Source organism: Urocitellus parryii, chromosome 6 (assembly GCF_045843805.1).
Source record: "Urocitellus parryii isolate mUroPar1 chromosome 6, mUroPar1.hap1, whole genome shotgun sequence".
NCBI classification, from domain to species: domain Eukaryota; kingdom Metazoa; phylum Chordata; class Mammalia; order Rodentia; family Sciuridae; genus Urocitellus; species Urocitellus parryii.
Genome location: NC_135536.1, coordinates 132,652,073 through 132,679,308, shown reverse-complemented (window position 1 = coordinate 132,679,308; position 27,236 = coordinate 132,652,073). Strand labels below are relative to the sequence as shown.

The 27,236-nt window shown below is 42.2% G+C and overlaps 1 protein-coding gene across 1 annotated transcript in view; it reads right to left on the bottom strand.

The window, feature by feature from the left end:
* Positions 1 to 641: 641 nt before the first annotated feature.
* Crtc3 (CREB regulated transcription coactivator 3) overlaps positions 642 to 27,236 on the bottom strand; it is a 109,634-nt gene continuing 83,039 nt past the window's right edge. The window contains exons 8-15 of the mRNA XM_026388171.2: positions 25,570 to 25,655; positions 24,091 to 24,140; positions 17,101 to 17,318; positions 12,672 to 12,970; positions 7,881 to 8,081; positions 7,711 to 7,791; positions 5,625 to 5,727; positions 642 to 4,777 (exon numbers count right to left, since the gene is read on the bottom strand). Of these exons, the coding sequence (XP_026243956.2) occupies positions 4,569 to 4,777; positions 5,625 to 5,727; positions 7,711 to 7,791; positions 7,881 to 8,081; positions 12,672 to 12,970; positions 17,101 to 17,318; positions 24,091 to 24,140; positions 25,570 to 25,655 (1,247 nt within the window). The 3' untranslated portion in view covers positions 642 to 4,568. The remainder of the gene's footprint in view (positions 4,778 to 5,624; positions 5,728 to 7,710; positions 7,792 to 7,880; positions 8,082 to 12,671; positions 12,971 to 17,100; positions 17,319 to 24,090; positions 24,141 to 25,569; positions 25,656 to 27,236) is intronic.

Genomic DNA, 27,236 nt, shown 5'->3' with positions numbered 1-27,236 from the left:
GCCCTGAGTGGTGGAACAAGAAGAAAAAGTTTATTGGAGTCTAAAGTCAAGATTTGGTGGGAAAGGGAGTGGACAAAGGGTTCTTGTGTCAGTGAAGCATTGGGCAGGACAGGCACTGAAATTGGACAGGACTTGGACTGGGTCAGAGGAGTTCAGAATCGTGTTGGGCAGAGGGAGTTTGCAGATGGGGTGTAGGCAGGAAGGGACAAGAATGGAGTGGAACATGAGTTCCTCTTCCAGGAAAGGAAGGAAACAGCTTGTGGTCTGAAGAGAAGCTGAGGTGAGGACAGGGCTGTTTTCTGTTTTAGGAAGGAGGAGACTGAGACATATTTAAGGGCTAGTGGGAAAGAGCTCTTGGAGAGGGCTAGGTAGAAGTCCTGGGAGAGGGAGGAGCAGCATGTCCTTGGAGGAAGATCAGATCAATGGTGAGAAACGAAAACACCGGTGAGGCAGAGGGATGAGGGGAGGAAGAAGTACAGTGGGGATAGGTTTGAGTAAGTTTATAGAGGAGAGGGAACCAAATGGGGAGCAGGCAGGAGGTGGGAAAGCTGGGCCTGCTTGGAGAGGACTTGCAGAGTTTGATGAAGGCCTGGAGGAGGGGGCGAGGTGCAGGTGCCTCAGTGGGCAGGAGATTGGATTAGTGGGCAGAGTGGGATTGCTGAGTTTTTCTGCAGGGAAAGGCCAAGGTATGGTGGGTCAGAGCAGGAGGTGGGTCCTGAGGGCATAATGGAAACCACTGGGAACAGGGAGGGGAGTCAGAAGAGGACAAACTAAGAGGAATAAGGGACAGAATTCACAGTAGGATCAACAAATGAGGTATGTGTGGGGACTAAAGCAGAAATGGGAGCCTGGGGAATTTAGGTCAGGGGTGGGATTTCATTTATTTATTTATTTTTTAGTTGTTGATGGACACAATACCTTTATTTTTGTGTGTGTGTGGTGCTGAGGCTTAAACCCAGTGCCTTCTACACACAAGGCAAGCACTCTACTACTGAGCTACAACCCCAGCTCCAGGGTGGGATTTCTGAGTAAGGCTTCAGGAATCACCTTTACGACCAGTGCCAGGCATGGCTGAGGCAGAAACTCTGAAGGAAATGAGGCTATCTGACTGGAGATGGCAGGCAGGATGGGCAGAAAGTGTGGGGAAGATGGGTTCAGCCAGGTTCAGGTCAGAGCAGCTGGAGAAGAAGGGGAAAGACTTCCAGCAGAAGGAGGAGGGAGGCAGAAGTATGAGCCACCTCCAGGGTGCCCTCTGTCCTTGGCACCCAGTTTCAAAGGAATGAGAATGTGTCATGTGAGAAGCTTCATACCAATTCACGGCATCTGAGGCAGGAGAAAAACACCAAATGCAGATACAACCTTATTGTGCTGCTTTTAATTACGAAAGATGTAAAATGATGCATTATAAAACTTGAAAGCTATTTTATACAAATTCCAATCTTTAAATATCATTTAACAATGGGCCCTGGGATCCAGGACACTGGCAGAAAGTCTGATTAGCTGCTGTGATGGTCCCATCCATGAAGAAATGGAGACACACTAGGAACCACCTGTGCATAAATCAGAGGAGCCACCAAGGGTTAGAACCGAAAATGTCTTCAAATATGCGCATGGACTTGGATACACAACATTTCAACTCAGGTAATATACAGTAGGCTTAGGAGAAAGGAAATAGGACAAAGGAGAATTGATTTTTGTTGTTGTTGTTTTGTGTGTGTAGTGCTGGGGATTGAACCCAGGGCCTTGTGCATGCAAGACAAGCACTCTACCAACTGAGCTATATCCCCAACCCAGAACTGATGATGTTCTTGATCTGACCAAGAAAATTTTTCTCCTAATACCGTATGTCCTAAAAACCACAACCATACAGAAATTAAAAATGGAAACAAATAGGTTTTTAGTACTATGATTTTTAACTGCTAGTAAATGAGAGTAGTATGATTGATGTCTTGTGACAAAACTAAATATTCAAAAATAGTTTTTTTTTTTTCTGAAGTCTATAGCTATTTCCAATGCTAAGGACCAAGGCTGGCTTGTTACAAAGGCAGCAGTGAGTGCAGGCTTACATGCTGAGGGGCAGGTAACACTGTCCCCGGTGTCCCTAATACCATCTAGGTAAGGCGGGCTTTATAATGCCCAGAATCTTTTCACAAGAAAAGACCAGACTGACGGAGCTAAGGGCAGATTTAATTCAGTGCTAAACCACATTGTCCTCATTACTGACTTCCCCTGGGTGTCTACACTTCTACAGTAACCTAGAAAATGTCCCAGGGGCAGTGCAACTCATCCTGTGGGTCTTGGGGTCTCTGTTGCAAGGCAGGGCTGCTGTGTAACGTGAACTGGGACTCTGATGCTATGACTCCCATGAGTAAGGTACTATGCAAAGAGCGGATTACGTTGGGACCCCCCTTTCCTCAAATAACATACTCTTATGACATCTGTACCATTCTCTGTCTGAAAGGCAAGATCTGATTTGGGGGCCTTTGACGTAGGAGCTGGCTTCTATTAGCACACTGGGGTTTTGGGTAGCTTTACAACTGGAAGGCACTTTTATTTTAACAAAAAGTTACCCCCCTCTGAGATCTACATAAAGGGATTTGAAAGTTTAATTGGGAATAAGGCTTGCCAGGGGAGGCCAAGAGCCCCTTCCTGAAGCAGAAATCAGGCAAGGAAGACTTGGTTGGTTTCCTAATTTAACAGCAGATTCAGGGAAAATGGTAAAAACAGGAATTCTTGGGTTCCAAAGGTAGGTGGAGTGAAGGCACCATCAGAGTTGTTTGAAAAATCAGAGATAAGGCCAAGGATTGAGGTCTGGAGAGCCACCCAGCCAGGGTCCTCTACCAGACGCTTCTTGCCATAGGCACAAAGGTGTCAGATTCAGACCCTCCTTGTGTAGTCTTAATTCTTCGGGTGGGAGCAGTCCAAGCAAAGGTTCTAGCATCTTATCCCTCCTCCAGGGCTCTCTTCCTCCCCATGCTGTCTTCTCATTGCTTAGCTCTTCCCTTTCAGTGCTCTGTGGGAAACGTCATGTTTTCCGTTCAGGGGCTAAGTTAGAGGAGGCAGATGGAAATATGATCAAACCATTTTATGATAAGGTATTAATGAATAACCATGAACCAAAATTTTATTTACTATAAAATTACTTCTTCTACCTCAAAGCATGTTTGAAGTCATTTACAGAAAAGCATGGATCTGAGAGGGAAGATCTTTTGAGGTGGAGGCCTAGTCAGGATCCCTTAGGTACCAGCACTTGGGGGCCTTGCCACTTATCTGCTATGGAGCATGATCCCAAGTCTAGTGGTAGATTTGGTCACCTAGTGTTAAAAGCATATTAAAGTGCATGCTTAACTTAAGCACAGACACAAGCATTAGAACAGCTAAAGCTCTGAGAAGATTTGGTAGGGAGTGGGATAGCTATAGATTAGACTGCCTTACAGCATGGCAGATCTGTTCATTCATTCATTCATTCATTCATTCATGCACACGAACACACATGTGTGTATTCAATACACAGTCAAGAGGCACTTATTCCATGCCAGGCACTTTTTGGGTACTATGGGTTAAATACGGAATAAGGCACAGCCCCTGCCCTCTAGGAGCTTATGGTCTAGACCCACAGAGAAGCCACTCTGGGGAGGACAGGGAAATTCAGTTGCTGGGTGAGTGAAAGAACCTCCATCTGCTCCTTCCAGTTGGTGTGTAGGGAGAACTGTGCTTGTCTGGAGTTTGTCTGGAGGTCATCCTGTGTCTGAGATACCTACAGTCCCCTCTCTTTCTTGCCTAGTCTCCAGGAAGGAGCATGTTCTACTCAGGCTCATCCATTACCAGGGATCTTTTTTCAGTGATTGAATAGTCTTCCTTTTCCTCCTGTCCATAAGGAAAAGGTATATTGAAGCAGCAGTAAAGAGATTACAAACTGGGATAAAAACTAGCAGTTGGTTTGCTGAACTCAAGCCTGTCCTTGGACTTGTGGTTAAACTTCTTCATATTATAAGTAAGGCATCTGAGAGAAATATGGCTCTTGCCTAAGCCCTGGAATGTCCTCCAGCTGGAGGGTGCCTGGCCTTAACAGCCAGATCGAAGAGGGCATTGTGGTGCTTTGGTACCGTTGCACAATGCTGAGCCAATGCTATGGGCCCACAGCTTCTGCCTGCCTCCGGTGTCTTCAGTCCCATGTCCTGTCTTCAGTGTTGAGATCAGTGGTTCTGAGCACTACATGACACTACTGAGGCCTCCCATTACATGATATTTTCTACTTTTACGTATTGACCAACTAAACGGCCAATAAAAAGATGGAGGGGTCACAGGATGAGCTTTCCAGTTCACTGGAAGCTCTAAAGCAGCCTGCCTGCAGCAGCACAACTTGTGCCACAGGCTTTGGAGGCAGGACATAGCTGTGTCTAGAAAAAGCCATGGAGTCTGAAACTGAACCTCAGCTGAAAGCCTGGAACCATGGGGTTGATTCCTTCCATGTCGAGATAACTAAAGTCCAGGGTGTTCATTGGCTCCGTTCTATTTTTGCTTTGTTTTGGCTGTTTCAGGGATTTTCCTGTTCTGGTGCTTTCTGCTCAGAGTCGGTCAGCTCGAAATGTCTCTTCCACAGAGGGGTCCAGCAGACCCATGCTGGAGTCACTCAACATGCTGAGTCCGTCCAGGCTCAGGGGTTCAATTTGGAGCTCCTCTTCCAATGGAAATGGAGTGTCCACATTCAGGCTGACCTCAGGCATGCCTGCTAGCGCACTGCTCAGGTCTTTGAACAGGCTGGTGCTTGAATCTTCTGCAAGGAGCAGCGAGAGAGGAAAAGAGTGCTGTTTAGGAGGCGTGAAAGCCCCAGGCTACTAGGAGAAGAACTGAAAATAATCCCCAAAATGTTATCCTACCAACTTCCCAGCTAGGACATTAAACACCCATGTACTCATCATTTATAGGACCACACCTCTTGCCCTAGAATCAACATTCTTTGTTTTGGTACTAGGAATTGAATCCAAGTTGCACTATTACTGAACTAATCCCCAGTCCTTTATATTTTATTGGAAACAAGGTCTAAATTGGCCTCAAACTTGAAATCCCCTGCCTTGGAATTACAGGTATATGTCACTATACCCAGCTTGGAATTGATATTCTTCTTCTTTTTTTTTTTGGTACTGGGGATTGAACTCAGGGGTACTCAACCACTAAGTCATATCCCCAGTCCCCTTTTTTGTATTTTATTTAGAGATAGGGTCTTGCTGAGTTGCTTAGGGCCTCACTAAGTTATGGAGGCTGGCTTTGAATTTGTGATCCTTCTGCCTCAGCCTCCCAAGTTGCTGGGATTACAGATGTGCACCAATGCACCCGGTTCGGAATTGACATTCTCAACAGTTCCACAACTGGCAATTTTTGCAGTTTTCTCCTTTACAAGGGTTGTCAATCAGCTGAGACTACATATTTCTGAAAAGTTTTGACCAGTAGGCCCTTTCCCTACTCTCTCACAAGGTCTGGGGCTGAACACCTGCATCTCCAAAAGTAAAGCTGGGCCAGGGGATTTTTGTTTTTTGCTTTATCTAATGTTAAATGGCTTAAACTATCTGTAAAACCCAGCAAAGTGAAATCAGTGTAGAGGCTGAGGGGTGGCTCATACTCACCTGTCAGGATTGTGTTGGGGAAGTTCCCGCAGTTGGAATATAGGTTAGGTCTCAAATGAAATGACTCTGGTTGTTCTCGATGACTTTGTTGCACCAGGGGCACCTGGAAGCATCAAAGGTCACATTGTGAGGAAGAATCTCTGCTTCTCTGAGAGAGGGAACAGTGTGATGTGCTCCCAGAACAGCACCAGGCATGCAAACTGACTCATAGTCCTTCTTTCTAGGATCTCAGAGCGCTCTGCTGACATCCTAATTAATGTAGGCATACTATTTTTTTTAATAATAACTTTATTTATTTATTTATTTGGTGCTGAGGATCAAACCCAGTGCCTCACGTGTGCTAGTCAAATGCTCTACCACTGAACCATAACACAAGCCCAAAGGCAGACTATTCTTGTCAGGTAGGCAGACCCTGCAGTGGTGGATGGATTCCTGAGGCCCACATTGTGGGTGACTTATTCCTAACCACAACTGCCCAGCCCATTATATAATCCCAAGAGATACCAACAGTCATGGTTTCTGCAGCACCTCTGGGTCTCAGACACCCCTTCTCTTCATCCTAACAAAGGCTTTTGCAAACTGCCATTGGTGGAAACCCTTCAAAAGCTTCATCTGTAACCAAGGAAGTAATGTTCTCCTTATCTCACTGGGTTCTGGAAAAATGAGAAAATGAAAGCCTTTCCCTTTAACATGGAGAAGGAGGGACCTTAGGCCATTGCCTCTCTATGATAAAACCTCTGTGAGGATTGGTTAAAATTAGGATCTACTTTAGGTACCTTTCCTAAAATTAATTTTCCAAATCATTTCTTAAAATGTCTCAAAAGGAGTTTCCATCGTTTCAGGAAAATGTTGATTCTTACCTATACTGAAATGGACTGTTTAGAAAACAGGGAGACAGAGTTGGGGTGTAGTGCAATGGTAGAGCACTTTCTTGGCCCTGGAGTCAATCCCTAGAACCATCAAAATAACCAACAAACCCCCAAAACAGAAAGGCAGGGACTATTGGTTCTTTCCAGACTTCACCATGGCCTACCTGAGAAATAGCTATCTTTGTTTTATTAAGTTCTGGAAACTGCTTAACTCTTCCTTTACTCCTTAATCCATCATGGAGTAAGCCTGATCCATACTTCCCGAACATTAAAAAATCTAGGAATACTAAAAATGATCACGGAGAGGGGCTGGGATTGTGGCTCAGCGGTTCAGCGCTCGCCTAGCATGGACGGGACCTGGGTTCGATCCTCAGCACCACATAAAAATAAAGGCATTGTGTTGTGTCCATCTACACCTAAAAAAAAAAATGTTCACTGAGAGGGAGAGTCAAAAAAGTGGCTGAGGCACCGGGGTTGTGGCTCAGTGGTAGAGTGCACATGTGAGGCTCTGGGTTCGATCCTCAGTACCACATAAAAATAAATAAAATAAAGATATTGTATCCATTTACAACTACAAAAAAAAACTTTAAAAAAATTTTTTTTAAAAAGTGGCTGAATAAAAACATCTTACAGAGGAACTATCCCCCACTCCATCCCTGGACTGGGCTTGCCTAATGTGGTCACTTACAGTGCTGGGTATTCCAATCAGGCCTGTAGGCACATTGCTGTGCCACTTTCTAAGTCTATTATTGGAGCCAGGTGCTGCCTCTTCTTGTGCCTCAATTTCCTCAACATGAGATCAATCAGTAGCTATGGTCCTTTCCAGTATTACTGATTCAATAACCCTGCTGTGACTACAGTGTAATCAAGTCTCTGGAACTTGAACTTGTTTTTTTTTTTTTTTTTTTCCTTTTCCTGTGGAGCTAGAGAGAGAATCCAGGGCCCTGCAAATGCTAGAAAAGGACCCTACCACTGAGCTACATCCCCATCCCCAAGTCTCTGGCACTTGTTCCTCTGCTGAGTCCTGACACTGAAAAAGTAGTCAGCATCAGCATTCTATGGTGAGGGAAGGTTCCAGAGTCTTGTAGCCACAGAACACATCTGAAACCAGGGAAAGCAAGTATCACATTTATTTGGTTGTGGGGTCTACACATCGGATAGCCTAAATCATGACATTTATGTACCAAGGAAGGGAGATGCAGGGTGTGATCACCTACCTGTTGAGGAAAGGCTGAGCCTGGCCTCACAGACTGCTGGTCAAAGCCCACATCTGGGAAGAAGTTGGTCAAAGACGAGCCCTTCAGGGAATAAGGAGGTGACCATTTAGCTTGGAACTCAGAACAAAATACTCATTCCCTCCTCACCAATATTTCTGGCAAGAACTTACCTGGGACGTGAGAAGCTGGAAGTCTGATTGTGGCAGGGATGAGGCTGCCTGGGGCTGCTGGGCAGGGGGCTCTTGAGTGTGGGGCTGCTGTAGGAGAGGCTGGGTGAGCTCCTGGGGTGTAGGGTAAGGGGGTGGTGGGGATACTTGAGCTTGAGCTTCTGTGGGCAAGAAGGAAAGTGGGCTTCGCTCTGAGGACACCATCTAGAAAACACACAGACAAACAATGGCTTGAATTAGCTTCTGAGTTCTAGCAGTCAGTCCTTTGGGATTAGGAAATGTCAAGATGAGAGAAAAGTCTGAGATTGTCCTCACATAGCATTCTATGCCCTGCTGTGAAAAGCTTGTTCCTGATCCCTCAAGTAAAACATCAACTGTTTTTTTTTTTAAGGTGCTAGGGTACATGTGTGGGCTTCACACGTACAAGCAAGCACTGTACCATGGAGTAAATTCCCAGTCTTCCAAGTGTAACTCAAATCTTGCTTCTCCACAAAGCATTACCCATTCAATGATATTTCTATTGTCTTAAAAGATAAACAAGAAAGAATACAGCGAATTTAACCAATTTTCTCTTTGCTTTCTCTATGAAAATTATGTTTTGTATTTAATGCTACCTTCTAGTTGAAGATAGAAGGTTGAAAAAGGCACTTAGCTAAGCTGTCTTCCAAACCCCTACTAAGTCAAAACTAAACAATAAACATTAAACATCAACAAAACAATAATAAACAATACTAAAATGATAAGTAACACAGGAGAGAAGAAAATGGCAAGAAAATTTGGAAAACAGCTGAATGAGAAAGTCAAATGCTGAGTTGGCAGTGGGGAAAAAAGTGAGAGGTGATTTAATTTACATCACCAAATTCTTGAACAGCTCTGGAGCTGGGGACAGCAGGAAGCAGGAGGTGAAGCTCTGCCAGGAGGGTCTGGACAAAATTTCTATAAGGGGCAGAACTCTCACCTTACAGCCCCCCACCATGGCCTTCCTGCCACTTGCTAGGAGATTGGAGGGCTGGCCTCTGGAGAGAGTGAGGGTAGGGGACCCTAGAAGGTGAGGCTTTCTACTACAAACACATGGATTGAGAAACATCTCACCATCAGATCTTGAAACCTGTGCCTTTCTTTCCCAGATCGGTCCTCAGGATGCTAGAATCTAGACATGCCCTCGTGTCACCAGCCAAGAGAAAACCCAAAACTTAAGACATCAGAAGTTCCCCAGGAAAATGGCTGAGTTGGACAATCTATGATAAGGCACAATCAAGCTTACCCATCTACACATAGCTGCCAGTCAGCTTTTCTGTGCTATGTCCTTAACCATGAGCAGAGCCCAAGAACTATAAGGCCATGAGAGAAGCAACTGGAATGACAGAGACCAAGGTAGATACAGAGGGAGAGAAACCTAGGGAGACCTATTCAGGAGAAGTGGTTATGAAGAAACAAAATCATCACTATCATATTTAAGTTATTAAAAAATCCTTATCTGTTAAAGACATATATATTGAAATATTTTTTTTAAAGAGAGATTGAGAGAGGGAGGGAGGGAGGGAGGGAGGGAGGGAGGGAGAGGGAGAGAGAGAGAGAGAGAGAGAGAGAGAGAGAGAGAGAGAGAGAGAGAGAGAGAGAGAGAGAATTTTAATATTTATTTTTTAGTTTTCGGCGGACACAACATCTTTGTTTGTATGTGGTGCTGAGGATCGAACCTGTGCCGCACGCATGCCAGGCGAGCGCGCTACCGCTTGAGTCACATCCCCAACCCCTATATTGAAATATTTATGATGTATGCCTATATACATTTTTTGGGGTAGTTCTGGGGTTTGAGCCCAGGGGCACTCTACCACTGAGCAACATCCCCAGTCCTTTTTTTTTTTTTTTTTAAATTTGGTTTTAGCTGGAGATGGACACACAATATCTTTATAAGTTGTATGTGGTGCTGAGGATCGAACCCAGTGCTTTCCACATGCTAGGCAAGTGCAATACCGCTGAGTTACAACCTCAGCCCCACATTCCCAGCCCTTTTTACTTTTTTATGTTGAGATACTGTCTTACAAAGTTGCCAAGGTTGGCCTCGAATTTGTTGTCCTCCTGCCTCAACCTCCTGAGTCTCTGGGATTGTAGATTTCTGTGCCTGGCTCTATATCTATTTTTTTTTAAATAGAGATGTTGATAAAACAAGATAATAATGTTGACTGAGGCTGGATGACGAGTATAGGAGGATTCATTATATTAAGTTCTCTATTTATATGCAATTTGGAAAACAATCCCATCATAAAAAATAAAAATAAAAGAAACTGAAACAAAACTACCACTAAAAACCTCAAAGACATGAAAGATGATGTTGCATTCATAGAACAGGTTATGATGCTATATATAAAAAAGGAACATTCAGAGAACAAAAAAGAACTCTTGTGAATTTAAAAATGAAAGCAGAAACGAAAAACGAGTATTAAGAAACTCTTCCAGAAAGCAGAGCAAAACAAAAATGTAAGAATGTAAGGGGGGAAAAAAAGGAAAGAAAAGAAAAAGGGGGGAGGAGAGAGAAGAAAATATAAGGAGTAAAAGAGGAAAATGAAGTGTGATAGTCATACAATAGGAGTTCTAGACAGAACAGAAAACTAAAGGGAAGAAATAATTGAAGAAATAACTAAAGAAAATTTTCCAGAAATAAATGTTTCCAGACTAAAGTAACCTGACAAACACTTAGTCTCATGCATGCCACAATATCTTGAAGTTTTAGAGCACTGAGGACAAAAGACCTGGCAGGGGAGGAAAAAAAGGAAATTTGAAGTATTAAGACTCAGAGTGGAAATTAGCAACTCTCAGTAGCAACTCTAAATAAAAACTGAACAGCAATGAATCAACAACTTCAAAATTCCAGGGGAAAACTATTTCAAATTCAGAATTCTATATCCAACCAAATTAATTAAATGTCAAGCAGAATAAAGTTTGTTTTTTTTTTTTTTCTTTTTGGTACCAGGGATTGTACTTGGGGCACTTGACTATTGAGCCATATCCCCAGCCCTATTTTGTATTTTATTTACAGACAGAATCTCACTGAGTTTCTGAGGCTGGCTTTCAACTTGTAACCCTCCTGCCTCAGCTTCCTGAGCTGTTGGGATTACAGGCGTGAGTTACTGCGCCCCAGCAAAATAAAGACATTTTAAGTTAGGCAAAGTCACATGCACTCTTTCTTATAAAGCTAATAGAGGATTTACTTTTAAATTTTTTGAGAGGAGAGTCACTTAACTGCAAGAATTTGGAGCTGAATTAGTAATGCATACACAGAAAACCAGACTAACAACAATAATAAGTCATATATTTATTAACTCCCAAAGGAAAAGGAAATGTTCATTTTATTTCATAGTATACTATATGGTTTGGTTCTGACTACATTAGAAACACTAAACACTGAGTATTATTTTAACCATAGTTATAATAAATGAGAAGGGTAAGTAGTGTGTGTGTTGGGGGAAGATGAGGTTGTAAGAGAGTTGAAAGAGAACTAAGTCCTAATCTTTAAGAGTAAAATGTCACTAGATAATACCTAACACCAAAAATTTAGAACAAAATAAGGATGAAATAACATGGTCATACCAAAGAGATTAGCTAATATGGTTGAAAGTAGTAATTTTAAGCAGCCATCTCTAAGCAGTGAAAAATATAGTTAATGGGAAAGGAGAAAAGACAGCTGTTATTTCATAACAAGTTCTTTAAAACTATTTGCCTTTTAAATCATGGGCATGAATAATATCACTTTAAAAAATCTAAATATTAATCTAATGAAAGCAGTAAGAAGATTACCTTTATGTCCTAGAAAATAATCTTGCAAAATAAGACTAAAGGCAATCCAATAACAAGCACAGAATCTTCAAAAAACAGTTACAAAACAGCCTCTTTCCTTCCTTAAAATGGGATTACTCATATAGTCAAGGTCCCATAGCCAGTAACTGGTAAAGAGTGACTAATATGATCTTCTAACTTCTTCCCGTGTATTCTATCAACTCCTCCTTGCTAAACCATTATTCATTTACAGTGAAGTGGTGAGTAGTTAATGATGTTATAATGTATCTAAGGTGTGACCAATAGGTTAAAAATATATTCATTGATGGTTACCGTAAGGAGAACCACCCTAAGAGTTTAGAAAGAAAACAAAGTCAACAGTCAAAATGTGACATTTCAACTCCTGTATTTCTATAACAGGCTGTGACTTCAAAATGTGCCTCTTTCTAAACAGACTTGTTTAAGTCCTTTTATAGAGCTGTAGTCCTCACTACATCTAGTATTTCATGAACAATAAAAGTATTGTTTCTCAAAATCTGTAGTTGTAATTAGGGAAGAGGTCTAATCCCATATTGAAGCTTCAGGAAGGTTTTAAGTGTTTTCATTGGCTCTCCCCTGTGGCTTAATGTATTTATACAGTCAATAATTGATTTTCCATACCAAATTTGAAATCCTAACCTGGTTTCCTTTAGCTGTCTCAGACATATCTGGACTGTATTCTCTATACCTTACCCTTTCCCTAACACAAAATTCATGAGTTAGTAACTGAAAATTGTTCAATATATGCTTAGGAGTAATCAACACAGTAAATCTGCTATTATGCAGTCATTAATGCCTTCTGAATTATTCACACTTGTGTTCTCTCTCCTTTCACATATAAGAATGAACTGTGCATTTGAGATCTCATGGATGCTTGGACCTAATCCAAAATTGCCTAGAGAAAGCAAGCAGCTCCTAGATACTTCAGCCTGTTGTGCTGTAGTTTGTCTGTCTTTTTTTTTTTTTTTTTTTTTTTTTTACCTGGGAGGCAGGATATGGGTTCAGTGGGCTGGTTGAAGAGAGCTGTCTGCTGAAACCTTGATGTGCTTCAGGACCAGGAGAAAGTGTGAGAGGGCTGACGGGAGGCTGCCTGCGCCGAGAAGGGCCACTTAGGTTTGTGGTGGGGAGAGATGGGTTGCTAAGGGAAAATAATCGGAGCGAAGGGTGAAGAGCAGACTCGTTGGCAACTGATGTCTGTGGGTGGCTATTTAGGGAAGAGGAAAGCGCGATCTTATTGAGCGTGGCTTGAATGGAGGGGTTACTCCGAGAACTCTGGAGACCTGGAAGACAACAAATTCACAAGTTACTTGTTGTAATTTCAGACCAAATCTTTTGTTTTCCAAAGATGAAAGTTTTCTTCCCACTCTCTAGGTGTGATGATGATTTTGAACGTGATGACATTATATTACCAGAAATGTTTCAGATGTACCAATGACAAGGAAAAAATGCACCCATAGTTAAGAGGGTGCTTATCTAGCATGAGCAAGAAGAGAATTTTTCCAAAGAGGAATGAGACCTTGCAAACAACTGCTGGGAGAGCAAGACTAGGTAAGGAGAGGGGGTCGGAGGTGAAGGTTCAGTGTGCTCAGCTCCAATCTAGGGCCTGGAGACTAGGGCTGTACAACAAATGCTGTTTAGAGTCCTTAAATGCCTCTGTCTTGGGCACACTCCCTGGATCTTCTGCTGCCTTTGGATAACTTCCTTTCACTGAAAGCTGTGGCTCTCAAGAAGTCTTCCCATTGCTCTCAGGAGTCAGGAAGGGACACTCCCCCATATCTCCCTTTCTAGGGTCTCTCTCTCTTTGTTTTTCAGGCTCCTGGGAAATTGTTCGTCATAGTCTGTTCCAATTCAGGGAAAGTTTTGCTGGTCCTGTGTTTCTTTTTTCAGGGAGGGCGAATCTTAGCATGAACAAGGCAGTTTGGGAAAAGTGTTTCCATAGCACAGGCTGCTAGTCATGAGCTCCATAAAATCAGAGACCCTGTCCTATGCCCTGCTGGCTCCTTAGCACCTGGCAGGGCTCTAGTCTGGAGCAGTTTCACTCCATGAATAAAAAATGCCACTGTTGCTGCATATATCTCAACTGGCAATATCTATGTTTTAAGCTTCAGCCCATCATTCTTGTGCCAGCAGTTGAGGTGACCAGAACTGTGTGTTGTTTTGTGTTGGTAAAAAGTGAAGTGTTTGATAAAAGTTGGAAATGAACTCAGGGATTTTAGCTGGCAAAATTATTTTTTAAAGATAGGAATTTGACTATGATAAAATCCAGGGTTATTATTCCACCACTCAACAATGCATGAAAAGGTCACAGATTGGGTTAGCTCAGGTAATAATTAGAGCTAAAGATTTGAATTTATATTTAAAAAAATAGTCATTTAGAAAAAAGCTCAAACATCTTTAAAAAATGTGTACCATGCATTTAAAATATTTTTAAAATTTTTATTTGTTCTTTTTTTTATAAAAAATTTTTTAGTTGTAGATGGACACAATATCTTTGTTTTATTTATTTACTTTTATGTGGTGCTGAGGATCAAACCCAATGCCTCACGAATGGGAGGCAAGTGCTCTACAATCGAGCTACAATCCCAACCTTATTTGTTCTTTTTAGTTATATATGACAGTAGAATCTATTTTGATGTTTACACAAACATGGAATATTTTATTCTAATTAGGATCCCAGTCTTGTGGATGTACATGATGGTGAGATTCACTGTGGTGTATTCACTGTGGTATACCATGCATTTTAAGGAGTATATAGAAACTATAAAAATTTGACACTAGTTCTGTTGTGTTCTGGAAAAAAAAATGATGCTTTTTCTTTTTTCTTTTTTTGGTAGTGGGGATTGAACCCAGGGGTGCCTTACCACTGAGCTACATCCCTAGTCATTTTATTTTGAAACAGGGTCTTGTTAAGTTGCTGAAGCTGGCCTTGAACTTGTGATTCTCCCGCCTCGGCCTCCTAAGTCGCTGAGATGACATGATGCTTTTTCTGAGGATAACAGCCTATGATTAAACATGAGATTTTCAGCTTGAAGCAAAGCATCGAAACTTATTCTAAAAAACTCCAGCTTCCTCAAAACCCAGGGCAATTATGGGTGATGTTGTTGCTTTATTTCCATGACCCTGGATATCCTTGTTCACTGAGAATTCACCCCAAAATAATTTCTTAATCCACAAATCCTAAAGATTTTGAGAGCTTCTATTACGAAATAAATTAAGTAACCTCGGGGCTCTTTTCTTAAAAAAGCAGCATGGGGGCTGGGGTTGTGGCTCAGTGGCAGAGAGCTTGCCTAGCATGTGTGAGGCACTGGGTTCGATTCTCAGCACAATGTATCAATAAATAAAATAAAGGTCCATTGAAAACTGAAAAAAAAAATTCGGGCTGGGGATGTAGTCAAGCAGTAGCAAGCTCGCCTGGCATGCATGCTGCCCTCCCTGGGTTCGATCCTCAGCACCACATACAAACAAAGATGTTGGGTCTGCCGAAAACTAAAAAATAAAATATTAAAAAGTTCTCTCTCTCTCTCTTAAAAAAAAAAAAAAAGCAGCCTGGGCCCCTCAGAACACATTCCCTGAAACACTCTGGATCTTTTTTTTTTTTAATTTATTTTTTAGTTAGACACAATATCTTTATTTATTTATTTTTATGTGGTGCTGAGGATCAAACCCAGGGCCTCGCATGTGCTAGGCGAGTGCTCTACTGCTGAGCCACAACCCCAGCCCCGTACTCTGGATCTTAAGTAGTGCCATGTGGCTTGGCCACTTAACTTTACATTAGATTTGCCCATATATGACTGACTTGATTTCTAAAAATTAAAACCCAGAATCAGTACATGAAAGACTTGTTTTCCCAGTACTGGAAATTAAACCCAGGAGTGCTCTACCACTGAGCTACATTCTTAGCCCTTTTTTTCCTTGCTTTTAAAAAAAATTCTAATTTGTTATATATGACATCCTCAGCTCTTTTTACTTTTTATTTTGAGACAAGGTCTGGCTAAGTTTCTGAGGCTGGCCTCAAACTTGCCATCTTCCTGCCTCAGTCTTCAGAGTCGCTGGGATTACAGGCATGTGCCACCACACTTGGCTCAAGACTCACTTATTACTTTTTTTCAAGACTAACATTATTATTATGATGATGATTATTATTATTAATATTTATTTTTTAGTTTTCAGTTGACACAACATCTTTATTTCATTTTATATGGTGCTGAGGATCGAACCCAGAGCCCTGCGCATGCCAGGTGAACGAGTTACCACTTGAGCCATATCCCCAGCCCAAGATTAACTTATTATTAAAGATAATAAAATGATAACAAAAAACACCAAACAAAAGTAAAGGTGGTCTCTGAAATCAGTTCTGCAAACCTGAAATTATGTTGTACAACAGAGCATTGCTGCCGCCATTAGAGAAGCTTCCAGGTTACTGCCCTGAAGAGGACCACTCTCATTTAAGTGGCAAGTTCTGATTTGCTTGATTAAGTCTCATTTTACTCAGAGCTGAAACCAGCAAACATTTCCTCCATCCAAACACCATTGTGAAGGGTTCCTTTCAAATGGAACGCTACACAACTTAGGAGGACCATTATGACCAGGGGCTGCACTGTACTGCTGAGAGTAGGAGGGGTTCAAATCTTCCCTAGACACTGACAAAAGTATCTGCAGGTTCTAGAAAATGTAGTCAGGTTTTGACACCAGCCCTGAGCTGTGGGCAACAACCCATGCAGTAATACCCAAGCCACATTATGGGCAGCATTTTTAAAAAATATTTATTTTTCAGTTTTAGGTGGACACAATATCTTTATTTTACATTTATGTGGTGCTGAGGATCAAATCCAGTGCCTTGTGCATGCTAGGCGAGCACTCTACCACTGAGCCACAACCCCAGCCCTATGGGCAGCATTTTAATACAGCTAATGCCATATCTTTAAGCACTTCTAAAAATTTTGAACTGTAGATTTCTATTTAATATACACATACTGAGTATAAATAATTCTATCATATCCACTATAAATTTTCTAAAATTCAAATACTCTCTTTTGAAATCCAAACAGAAATTGGAAGAATCAATAGAGATAGCTTAAATGATAAAACATCACCATACATTGATAAGAGATGCTAACATTTTCCAGCCAACATAGAGTGGATGCTTATTTCTTGATTCCCAAATCTTCTTCCTTAAGACCACTTAATACATGGGTTTGTGACAACAATGAAGAATGAGGTTCAGCAGAGCTACCCCAGAGCTTATCAAATAGAGCAGAAATAGAACCTCCAAAGCAAATTGTCAGCAGGGAGGCACACTACCACCACTCATATTCAAAGATGCACGGAACAGATACTACATAGCTAGGGATACAAGGGATTAAGCACCAAGGAGAACAACCAAGGTCCTTCCTAAGCAGGGTATACTTACCAGAGGAGCTTCTTATCCCCAGGTGAGTCATAGCAGCTGGGAGGTTGCCCACACTATTCCCCACACTCATACTACCAAAGAGGTTGTCACTGGTATCCAGGGAGGCAGGCAGGGGCACCGAGTAATGGAGGTTGGTTAGATCTGGCAATGACCCTCCAGTGTTCAGGGTCCCCAGAAAGGGTGAGAGGCCTATGTTTTGGCCGTTATGTGGGAAAACACTAGAAAAAAAAGAAAAGAAAAGAAAGGTAAGTATTAATTTCTGCAATGCATTTGGCTGTTGTTAAATAAGAACAGTGGCTATCAAAGATCAAAGTCCTAGAGTAGGCTTTGCCTCTCCCTTGTTTGGAGAACTGGGACTGCAGGATTAATCTCTCTGAAATACAATTTCCTTACCTTTTAAACAGGAGTAATGATGTCACCTATGCCTACTGTACAGGAATATTTTAAACACCAGACTAAATTATGGATGCAAAAGCATTTTGAAAATTTTAGGCTACTATATAAAATGTGAGGCACTACTTTATATTTATAGTTATTTTTATTAGATTTATAAATCATTTATAAATTGTCTTTCCTACCTCTTCCCATTACCCCCGCCCAAAATAAAAAAAAATCTATGAGCAACAAGTGACACTGGGAGCATGAAAGCATGTGTTGTCAGTGTCAGGATGGGTTATGGAGATGAAGGCTTTGCCAAGGACATGACATAGTGTGTTCATGGAACTGCAACTGCAAGGAGCTTGGCATGGCTGAGGTGTCAAATGTCAGGGCAGAGTACAGGGAAGGGAGGGTAGCAGGAGATGGAGTGAAGAAGCAGGTAGATGGAAAAACAAGATATACTGTTTCAATTATAGTTTTCACAAACTTTAAAATGAGAAAAATCAGCCAGCACACCTGTAAATCCCAGCAATTTAGGAGGCTGAGGCAGGAGGACTACAAGTTTGAGGCCAGCCCCCAAAACTTAGCAAGACCCTGTCTTAAAATAAAATGGCTAGGGATGTAGCTGAGTGGTAGAGCACCCCTGGAGTCAATCCCCAATACAAAAAAAAAAAAAAAAAAAGGAGTGAGAAAAACTTGTTGCCATCCATCATTCATTGACATCGGTTGGCTGGTGACTGTGTGTCAGGCACTGGGCTCAGTGCTAAAGGTACAATTATGAACAAGCAAGGTTCTGTATTCACAGTCAGGCCTGCCCCTAACATTTGCAGGCCTGGGGCAAGATTATAAATGGAGGCCAGCACACCATCTGTTCCAATTTGTAGAAGTTATAAATCAAATGAACAAACCCTTAAATGAACTTTGTTCTGTTTGTACCTTGACAAATAATACCTTCATAATAGCCAGATTCAAATATAGACTTCTCCAACTTCTTAGTTCTCTGCACTAGAACACAGAGGGAGAGGCAGTCCCATCCTCAGACCACACCCCTCTCTTCCTGTCACAGCCCTGTTCTATGCCTCAGGGCACACATGTGGCTAGGATGGGGGGGAAGCCTCCACAGCCAAGCTCTGGCCACACCCTGCATCCCCCAACCATTCTGATTAGCGTGAGTGCTCTGTGGATCTCTGTGACCCCTTGGACTCCATTCCATGGGGGTGGAACCCTCTAAAAGGCAGGGCCTCCAGCCCTGTTCTGAGAGGACCCTATTCTTGGTGTTCACACACTGGCAGGAGAAACAGAATGGTCAAGCAAGCAATTGTAACATGGTAGGAAGCATGCTGTGCCAGGTTTGAAGGGGGCCGGTACAACCAGGAGTTACAAATGACACTGGGAGCACAAAAGCATGTGTTGTCAGTGTCAGGATGGGTTATGGAGGTGAAGGCTTTGCCAAGGACATGACATAGTGTGTTCAAGGAACTGCAAGGAGCTTGGCATGGCTGAGGTGTTAGACGTCAGGGCAGAGTACAGGGAAGGGAAGGTAGCAGGAGATGGAGTAGAAGAGAAAGGTGGGTAGGAAAACAGGAAGGAAGACTATGTACTGTCATGGTCTGGGTCAGGAACTATATAGCAATGAGGGAACCTAGGGCAAGCAAGAGAATGACACTGAGATATTCTACTATGGTTATAAAGTGGAAGATGGCATAAGTGAGCAGAAAGAGACAGGGAGAGAATGCTCCTGCAGTGGCCCAGGTCTGATCTAGGAAAAGAATAGTGTAATTGAAGAAGCTCTGACCACACCCAGAAAGCCCCATCAGCCAGGAACTGGGGACTGAGGACACTTCACTCAACACCGTGACACACAGTAGAGCACCAACCAGATACAACCACTAGCATTAGAGCCTGTAAGAGACTCAGACAAAGGGAGATAGCCATAAAGAACGTGGCGCAGTGTAATACAACTCAGCAGTAAAATGATAGGCTGGTAGCACCTGGTGGAGGAGGCTTCCTGGAAGACTCTGAACTGAGTTTGCAGGCTAATCCAGGCGATCTAGGCAGAAAAATCACTCCAAGAAGAGTTCACAGCATGGGCAAAAGCAGGGAGGCATGAAGCCAGCAGTGTGCCCTAGAAACTGTGAGGACTAGGCCACCACAAAGGGTCAAGTTTAGAAGGGGTAGATAGTGATGAGAGGTGAGATTGGAGGAGCAGGCCTTGAGCACCTGAGGCTGGAACTGAAAGCAGGACAAGAAGCCAGGGGAAGGCTGAAAGCAGAGGGGAGATGGATCTAGCCCTTTTTAGGGTAATGTGGCTAACAGACCTTAGGGGCAAGCACAGCCTGGAGGCAGAGACAAGCTGTGACAATGCTGAACAGTCACATGAGACATTACAACAGCATGGGGATGCAGAAGCGGGGATGGATTCTAAAGACATCTATAGAAGGTCAAGAATGGTCCCTGGGTTTCTGGCATGGGGACTGGTGGAACCACTCCCTAAGATAGGAATCCTGGAGGTGTACAAGTAGACCTGGTGTAAAGGTGGGATATGCGTAACATGATTGCTATTTTAGGCACTTTTTTTGAGGTTTTTCATATAGTATGACATATGAGGGAACCTAGGGCAAGCTAGAGAATGACATTGAGAAATTCAGTGGGATGTCTCTCACTCAGTTAAGTTCTAGAGGCGGTAAATGACATCCTCGAGGACAGTTCCATTAGAATAGTGGAGGTGGAAGCCAGGCCATGATTGGTTGAAGAGCAGATACTGGGGGGAGGAGGTGGGTAAATACTAGTTGTAAATACGGTGTGTGTGTGTGTGTGTGTGTGTGTGTGTGTGTGTGTGTGTAAATACTGGGGTTGTGGCTCGGCAGTACAGTGCTAGCCTAGCCTGAGTTCTATTCTCAGCACCACAGAAAAATAAATAAATAAAAATAAAGGTACTGTGTCCAACTATAACTAAAAAATAAATATTAAAGAAAAAAAGAGTAAATACTCAGGACTGGGCTATAGCTCAGTTGGTAGAGTGCCTGCCCCACATGCACAAGGCCCTGGGTTCAATCCCTAGAAACCACTCCTTCCACTGCCACAAACATACAGTGTGGAATAATAAAAAAATAAGCAAAAAAGTGTGGAATAATAAAAAAATAAGCAAAAGGAAGATAAGTAGAGGAAGGAGAATGAGGGAGGGACAAGGAGAGAGAATGAGGGAGGGACAAGGAGAGAGAATGAGGGAGGGACAAGTAACTAATATGGAGTAAGTCAAATTCTATGCATGTGTGATTTTTGTCAAAATGAACCCAACATAACTTAATGCTCTAAAAAAATAAATTTGTCTAATGTGGGAGGCCATCCTTGCACATGATTGAGTTACCTCCCTGGCTGGGTGTGAGGCGATCAGACACTTTTCTATGTGTTAACAGCTTTCCCCACCCTTCTTGGGTCCGAGGGCTTGTCCACGAGGATGTGTGCTTAACCACAGCCACTGAAGATCCAAACGTCTCACCTGACCTTGGAACAATGATCCCCTTAATCTTCATTGGATGGAATTTTCCCTAGAATTTTTTGTTCCCCAATAAAAGTCCTCTCCCTGGCATGTTCTCTCTCTCTCACTGGCCTCTTCAGTAAACCTCACTACTTTAATGGGTAGCTAGAGGCTGGGGGTTCGAGGAGCCGTCCTGGAGCTGGTTTAAAGGTAAATAGAGTCTGTGTCTTTAATTTAAACTCCCTTAGGATTTCCCACATAGCCGAACCTTCATATATATTGTCTGTGCTGGCAGTGGACTAAAGTCTAAGAATTCTGGGAAGCAGAAGGAAGAAGTAGTGGAGATACGTCAGAAAGGCAAAGGGGATAAGGGTGGGGAAATAGAGAAAGCCATCCTTCTTGAATAGGAAGGACCTGTGTCCTGACAGTAAAAAAGGAGGATGGTATTATTCCCTAGAGTCAGCAGTAACATTCTAAACAACTTCTTGTGGGGCATGGTGGCACATGCCTGTAATCCCAGTGACTTGGAAGGCTGAGGCAGGGGGATCGCAAGTAAGAGGACAGCCTCAGCAATTTAGCGATGCCCTAAGCAACTTAGGGAGATCCTGCTCAAAATAAAAAAATAAAAAGGGCTAGGGATGTAGCTCACTGGTTAAGTGGCCCTGGGTTCAATCTCTAGTACCAAAACCAAACCAAAACAAAACCCCCAACTTCCCTGCAGATTAGAGGAAGAAAGACAAATGGTCAGTTTCCAAATATCGTTACTATCTATGAGAGTCATCAGTGGACCTGATAATAGGCAGGTAACGTTCTCCTGGCTCAAAACCCTCCAATGACTTTCATCTTCTCTGAGTAAAGTTCAGGCTAAGCCAGCCTCATTGTGTTCCACATCCAATCCTGCCTGTGGTCTGCCTGGAACCTTCTTCTCCTCACTTCATTCTAGATTATGGGCACATGTCATCCTACTAGAAAGCCCTTCCTTATCACTCATCATGGCCTATATCCTTATTTTTCTTTTTCTTTATTTCATTTCCCAACATATGACACACATACTATTGATGTGCTGATTTGTTTTTGCCTATCTTACTCCACAAGAACATTAGCTCCTTGTAAACAAGGACTTGATCTGCTTTGTTCATTGTTCTACCTGGCACCTGGAATTAGGAAGTCAATAAATATTGCATGAATAGGAGTCACTGAATGGAATGCTACCTGTAACAGAAGAACAAGAAAGCAACTTTCTTTATCTAAGAAACACTGGCTTTAACACTTCAGGGTTAACATATCATAGCTCAGTTCCATGATATCGGCCTCCAGAGCCTGGAGCATCCATTTGTCTGAAGGTTTAGCCAAAACTGTTCTTGAGGAAAATCTTGGACCTCTCTGTGGACAGGTCCTGCACCCGGGGTGGGCTGGTCTCCTTGTCCTGTTGGGTGCTTGGCAAGCTTTATGACTTTCTGAAGAGAAGATCAACTCCCTTTACAGCTCAGCAGGCTGCTAATTACTTAATTTATATTTAACCAGCCAAAAAGAATGTCTGGGTCCCAGGTATTCAGTAGGGAGTGACCTGAAGGCACTTCTGGAAAGCTTTTTTGGGGAACAATATTTAAGGATGGCTTGAAGTTGATTTAGTTCACCCACAGACCCCCTAACATGGGTTCTTGGACCAGATCATACCAGGGTCCCATTTTCACTTCACACTGTTTTGGCCCTGGAAAGACCTGCTGTTCCTGCTGTTTACCAAGTAAACAAAGAACTCGTGCATGGTAGGCAAGTGCTCTACTCCTGAGCCCCAACCCCACCCAAGACTGGCTGTTTCTGAATTGGCTTCAGTTCCGGACTGTGGAACTATATTGAGAATGCTGTGACAAAAATCCCTGCACTGATCTCTCAGTGTTCTCTCAAGACACTGCCAAGCAAGTCCCAAGGGGTCTTCTCTGTAGACCCATGGCAGAGGGTTCTTCCAGTCAGCCACAGTAGTAAGAGGTGGCATCAGTCCTTCTTTGAGTGTCTGCAAATACCTGGATTTCATTAGTGTCCTTATTCTTCCTTAGTCTAAACTTCCTCAAAACCTCTTCTTTTTAAAATTTCTTTGTACTACATATATTTTTATAAATTGCCTCAATTTGGTGGGATGAGGTACTGGGGATTGATCTTAGGGGTGCTTTACCACTGAGCCACATCTCCAGCCCTTTTTATATTTTGAGACAGGATCTCCCTAAGTTGCTTAGGGCCTCACTAAGTTGCTGAGGTAGCTTCAAACTTGTGATTCTCCTTCCTCAGGCTCCTGAGTCTCTGGGATTACGGGTGTGGGCCATCAAGTCCAGCACTGCCTCATACTTTTTAGAGAGTAAAGTTGTATAGTATGAAATTAATTAATTAATAGTTTCATAGAAAGTCTTTTTTTCATATGGCAAATCTTCCCATTTATTCATTCTCCATTTGTTTCTTCAAAATTATGGTATTTATGTACCATAAAATTTACTGTCTTACCCAATTTTAAGGGCACAGGTCAGTGGCATTAAGTACATTCACAGAACTCTCTAATCAACTTCTATATAAATGATTTCCAGGATAACTGATGCTTTCTTTTTCTCTGGCCAATGTGTCAGTAATGCCCATGTTGGGCCATAGGCAGGAGGCTGGTGGGTTCCCTTCAGCCCTTGCCTGCTTCTATGGCTGCCAGGCTAGTTGTATGCCTGCCCAGGGTCAGTTGTGTTATTCTCAAATATATTTAAGGCCATTTAATTGCTATTGCAGTTATAGAATTGAATTAATGTACATGCAATATGAGTATCAAAAGAGATGGCTGTGCTGGGCGCGGTGGTGCATGCTTGTAATCCCAGCAGCAGGAGGATCTCAAATTCAAAGCCAGCCTTGGCAAAAGCGAGGTGCTAAGAAACTCAGTGAAACCTTGTCTCTGAGTAAAATACAAAATAGGGCTGGGGATGTGGCTCAGTGGTCAAATGTCCCTGAGTTCAATCTCCGGTACCAAAAAAAAAAAAAAAAAAGGCTGTTTTTATGAAAATGCAGTTGACTTTCAATTTACACATAGTCATAAGTTTCAGAGTTCTGTGACAAAGCAGTAAGCCTTTCCTCTTAGGAAAACCTTCAGCAGAATGAACATTACTTACTTGCCACCTCCAACATCACAGGATCGAGGACGCCCTGACAGGGACTGAATCTGGGAAGAGACAAAGAAAAGTGGGCTCACTTACCGCAACGCTGAATTCAAATTTTTGAAAAGTATCTTCGTGGGGATCTTGGGACTCCAGTCAGCACAGCTAAGAGCAGTGCTCACCAACAGCAGCCTCACAGAGCACCCATTTGGGTTCTGAAGAGGCTTTTAAAATTCTTCAGCTTCCAGACACAAGGGAGATATAACAGTAATATATTCTCTTACTTTGATGCTTTATTAGTGTATCTTCTAGATGAATATTATTTCCTTCAAAAAAGCCAATATTTTATATATAGAGCTTTTAAGTAAACATTTTTTTCCCAATTGAATTGAGGATAAGAAGGAAATAGAAAAGCAAAATATGGTAAAGAAAGATGAAATGAATGTCAAAATTAAAAAATAATTCAATTAGATAAACTCTGGGGGGCGGGAGTGAGTACTATAAATCCATAAGAACTGAAAAAGATGAGCATCTCTTCTCAGAGACAGCAGCCCCTGGTCCTCAGGGGGAAAGCCTGTGATTGCTTGGCTAGAGATGTCAAAGCCATCCTCTGATAAAAGCCTTCAAAACCACTTGACCAAAAACATACCATACAACTGCTTCTCCTATGCTTAAATATGTAAATTTTAAATCATAGCTTTTTATCCCCCCAAAGATTAACATCAAATATACCTTGACTTTATTAAAAATTCGTTAAGCCTACTCTAATGCTAGCAAAGACTTTGGTATGGTTGGTGGAAGAAAACGAAGCTAGACCAAAGGGATCCTAACAGGTTAAGTACAGAGACAGTATAAGTGATTACAACAGAGCATCGTTAAGGGGTGGAATAGATGAACTTTTCTTTCAAAATCAAGACAGCTTCCTTACAGGAAGGAAGGTCAAATCAAGTACTGTGGGGCCTCCCTTTCGCCCACAGTGGGTGAACAGGGTGGAGGTCAGCTAGCACAATTTTAGACACAAATGCTAAAAGGCTCATCAAAATCACAGTAAAATAGATGACTCATTTACTGGCTCCTGGAGAATACAAGTCAAAGGCCCTTGATTTTAAAAAGGATTATCTGCTGCAACAATAATTCTGGACATAAGCTGGAGACCAGAAGGTGATGGCTTACAAAACAGAGAGATCAGCTATGACTTGTTACCAGGTTTCAGAGCTTTTAACAACATGAATAAAATACATAGGGCTTAAAATGTTTCTTTTTTTGAATGAATAAATTCCCATGAAAATCAGGAAGTCAAAGATCAGTGTACTGATTCATCAACACAAATGTGATCATTTTTACTTGAGAAATCATTCCCAACTATATTTTTCCTCTTTGTCTCCCCACTCTCTTTTTTCCACTCCTCTTGTTTCCGCCTCTGCAGGATTTTATAATACCTCTGAAGTGCAAACATCCAGTGACAAAAAGCATAGTTAAGTACTGTTCACCCACCTCCTTGGTCTCCCATAGTTGTTTTGGCAGTGGCTTTGGAACATTTAACAGATTTTCTTCTTTCAATGGGCCAGGGAAAGATGTCACTAAAAGGGGGGAAAGAAAATTCATTGCATTAGAGAGCAGCCATCCTATCTTTGGATAAACAAATTATCTTTGTAAAAACATGATTTATTTAAAAAATATTTATTGACTGTTTACAAGGGAAAGTGCTTTCAGCATCACTGTGGGGTTGCATAGATAGTAGGCAGACATGGATTCAACTGTAAGGAATTTGTAACCTAGCCCACAGGAGGTCAAGCCATAAATAACACCACTGAGAGAAGAAACCAGGGGATGCCCAGGAGAATCACTGGTACAGTGCTGCTGCCTTACAGGAAAGAATGAATCCAGGGAGGCTCTGGAGATAAATGCTCTGGGCAGCCCTTTAAAGACCCCGGGAAGACATTCCAAGGAGGAAAAATTAAGAAAAAGGCCTAAGGAGAGAGAAAATTATGGGCAACGATAGCATTGAGTAGTTCTTATCATGTGGAACATAGACTAGGTAAAAGAGTAGTTGGAAATAAAATGTAAAAGATTAAGACTAGGTAGGGAATGGCCCTGCAGCCTTGGAAAGAGTGGTAAGAAGAGGCACACAATAATCTAGGGAAGAATGAGACGGAAAATAGAAAGAGCATGTGGAAGTCATGATGGCAATGAAGGTGCTTGGTAATGGGCTAGGACAAGGAATAAAGAGGAATTAGTAACCCAGCAGATTTGAGGATGGTCACAGAACGAGGAATGCTGTTACGTTCTGGTGACCATGTAGCTCCACTGTGACTGTCAGGACTGTCTAGTCCCAACCCCATACAGCATGGATAATGGACCCCAGAAAGAAGTCACTTAAAACAGGAACCAGACTGTAAACCCAGCAACTTGGGAGGCTGAGATAAGAGGATTGCAAATTCAAGGCCAGCCTCAGCAATTTAGCAAGGCCCCAGCAACTTATTGAGGCCCCGTCTCAAAAAATAAAGAGGGCTGGCAATGTTGTTCCATGGTTAAGCACTCCTGGGTTTAATCCCCAGTGCCTAAAACAAAACAAACCAAGGGCCAAAATTTCAAAGTAATTTTGAGAAAAGTGTTTAAAATACTTTAAAATAAGTTTATTTCTATTTAATGAAACTTAGGATAAAATTACAATCACGAATTCCTAGAATTAAGTATGGATAGAGTGTATAATTCCTCTGATAGCACCGCAAGGGAATGATACAATGATCTTCATAGTTAATCTTACCAGCATCATCAGAACAATGTCATTTCTGCAAAAATAGCTCACGCTTTATCAATGTTCCCAGGTGTCTCTCAATCTTGATATTCAAATACCCCTCTCCCTCTCTTTTTAAATGGTGCTAGGGATTGACAACCTGTGATGTATGTGCTCACTCTACAATTTAAGCTGCATCCTCAGACCAAATTACTCTTTTGAAGGGCTTATTTTGTCAACATCCTTGTGGATTCTAGTCTAATCATTAATATAAACTGCTTCAGAAACTTCACAAGGACAGGGCCGGATCTATGTTTCACTGGCTGTGGGGAGAAACTTAAAATAGTGTTTGGGAAATTTGGATCCTAAAACTATCTGCCCACAAACTGGAGGACAAGAATAACAGGTCTTGAGGGCCTTTCTA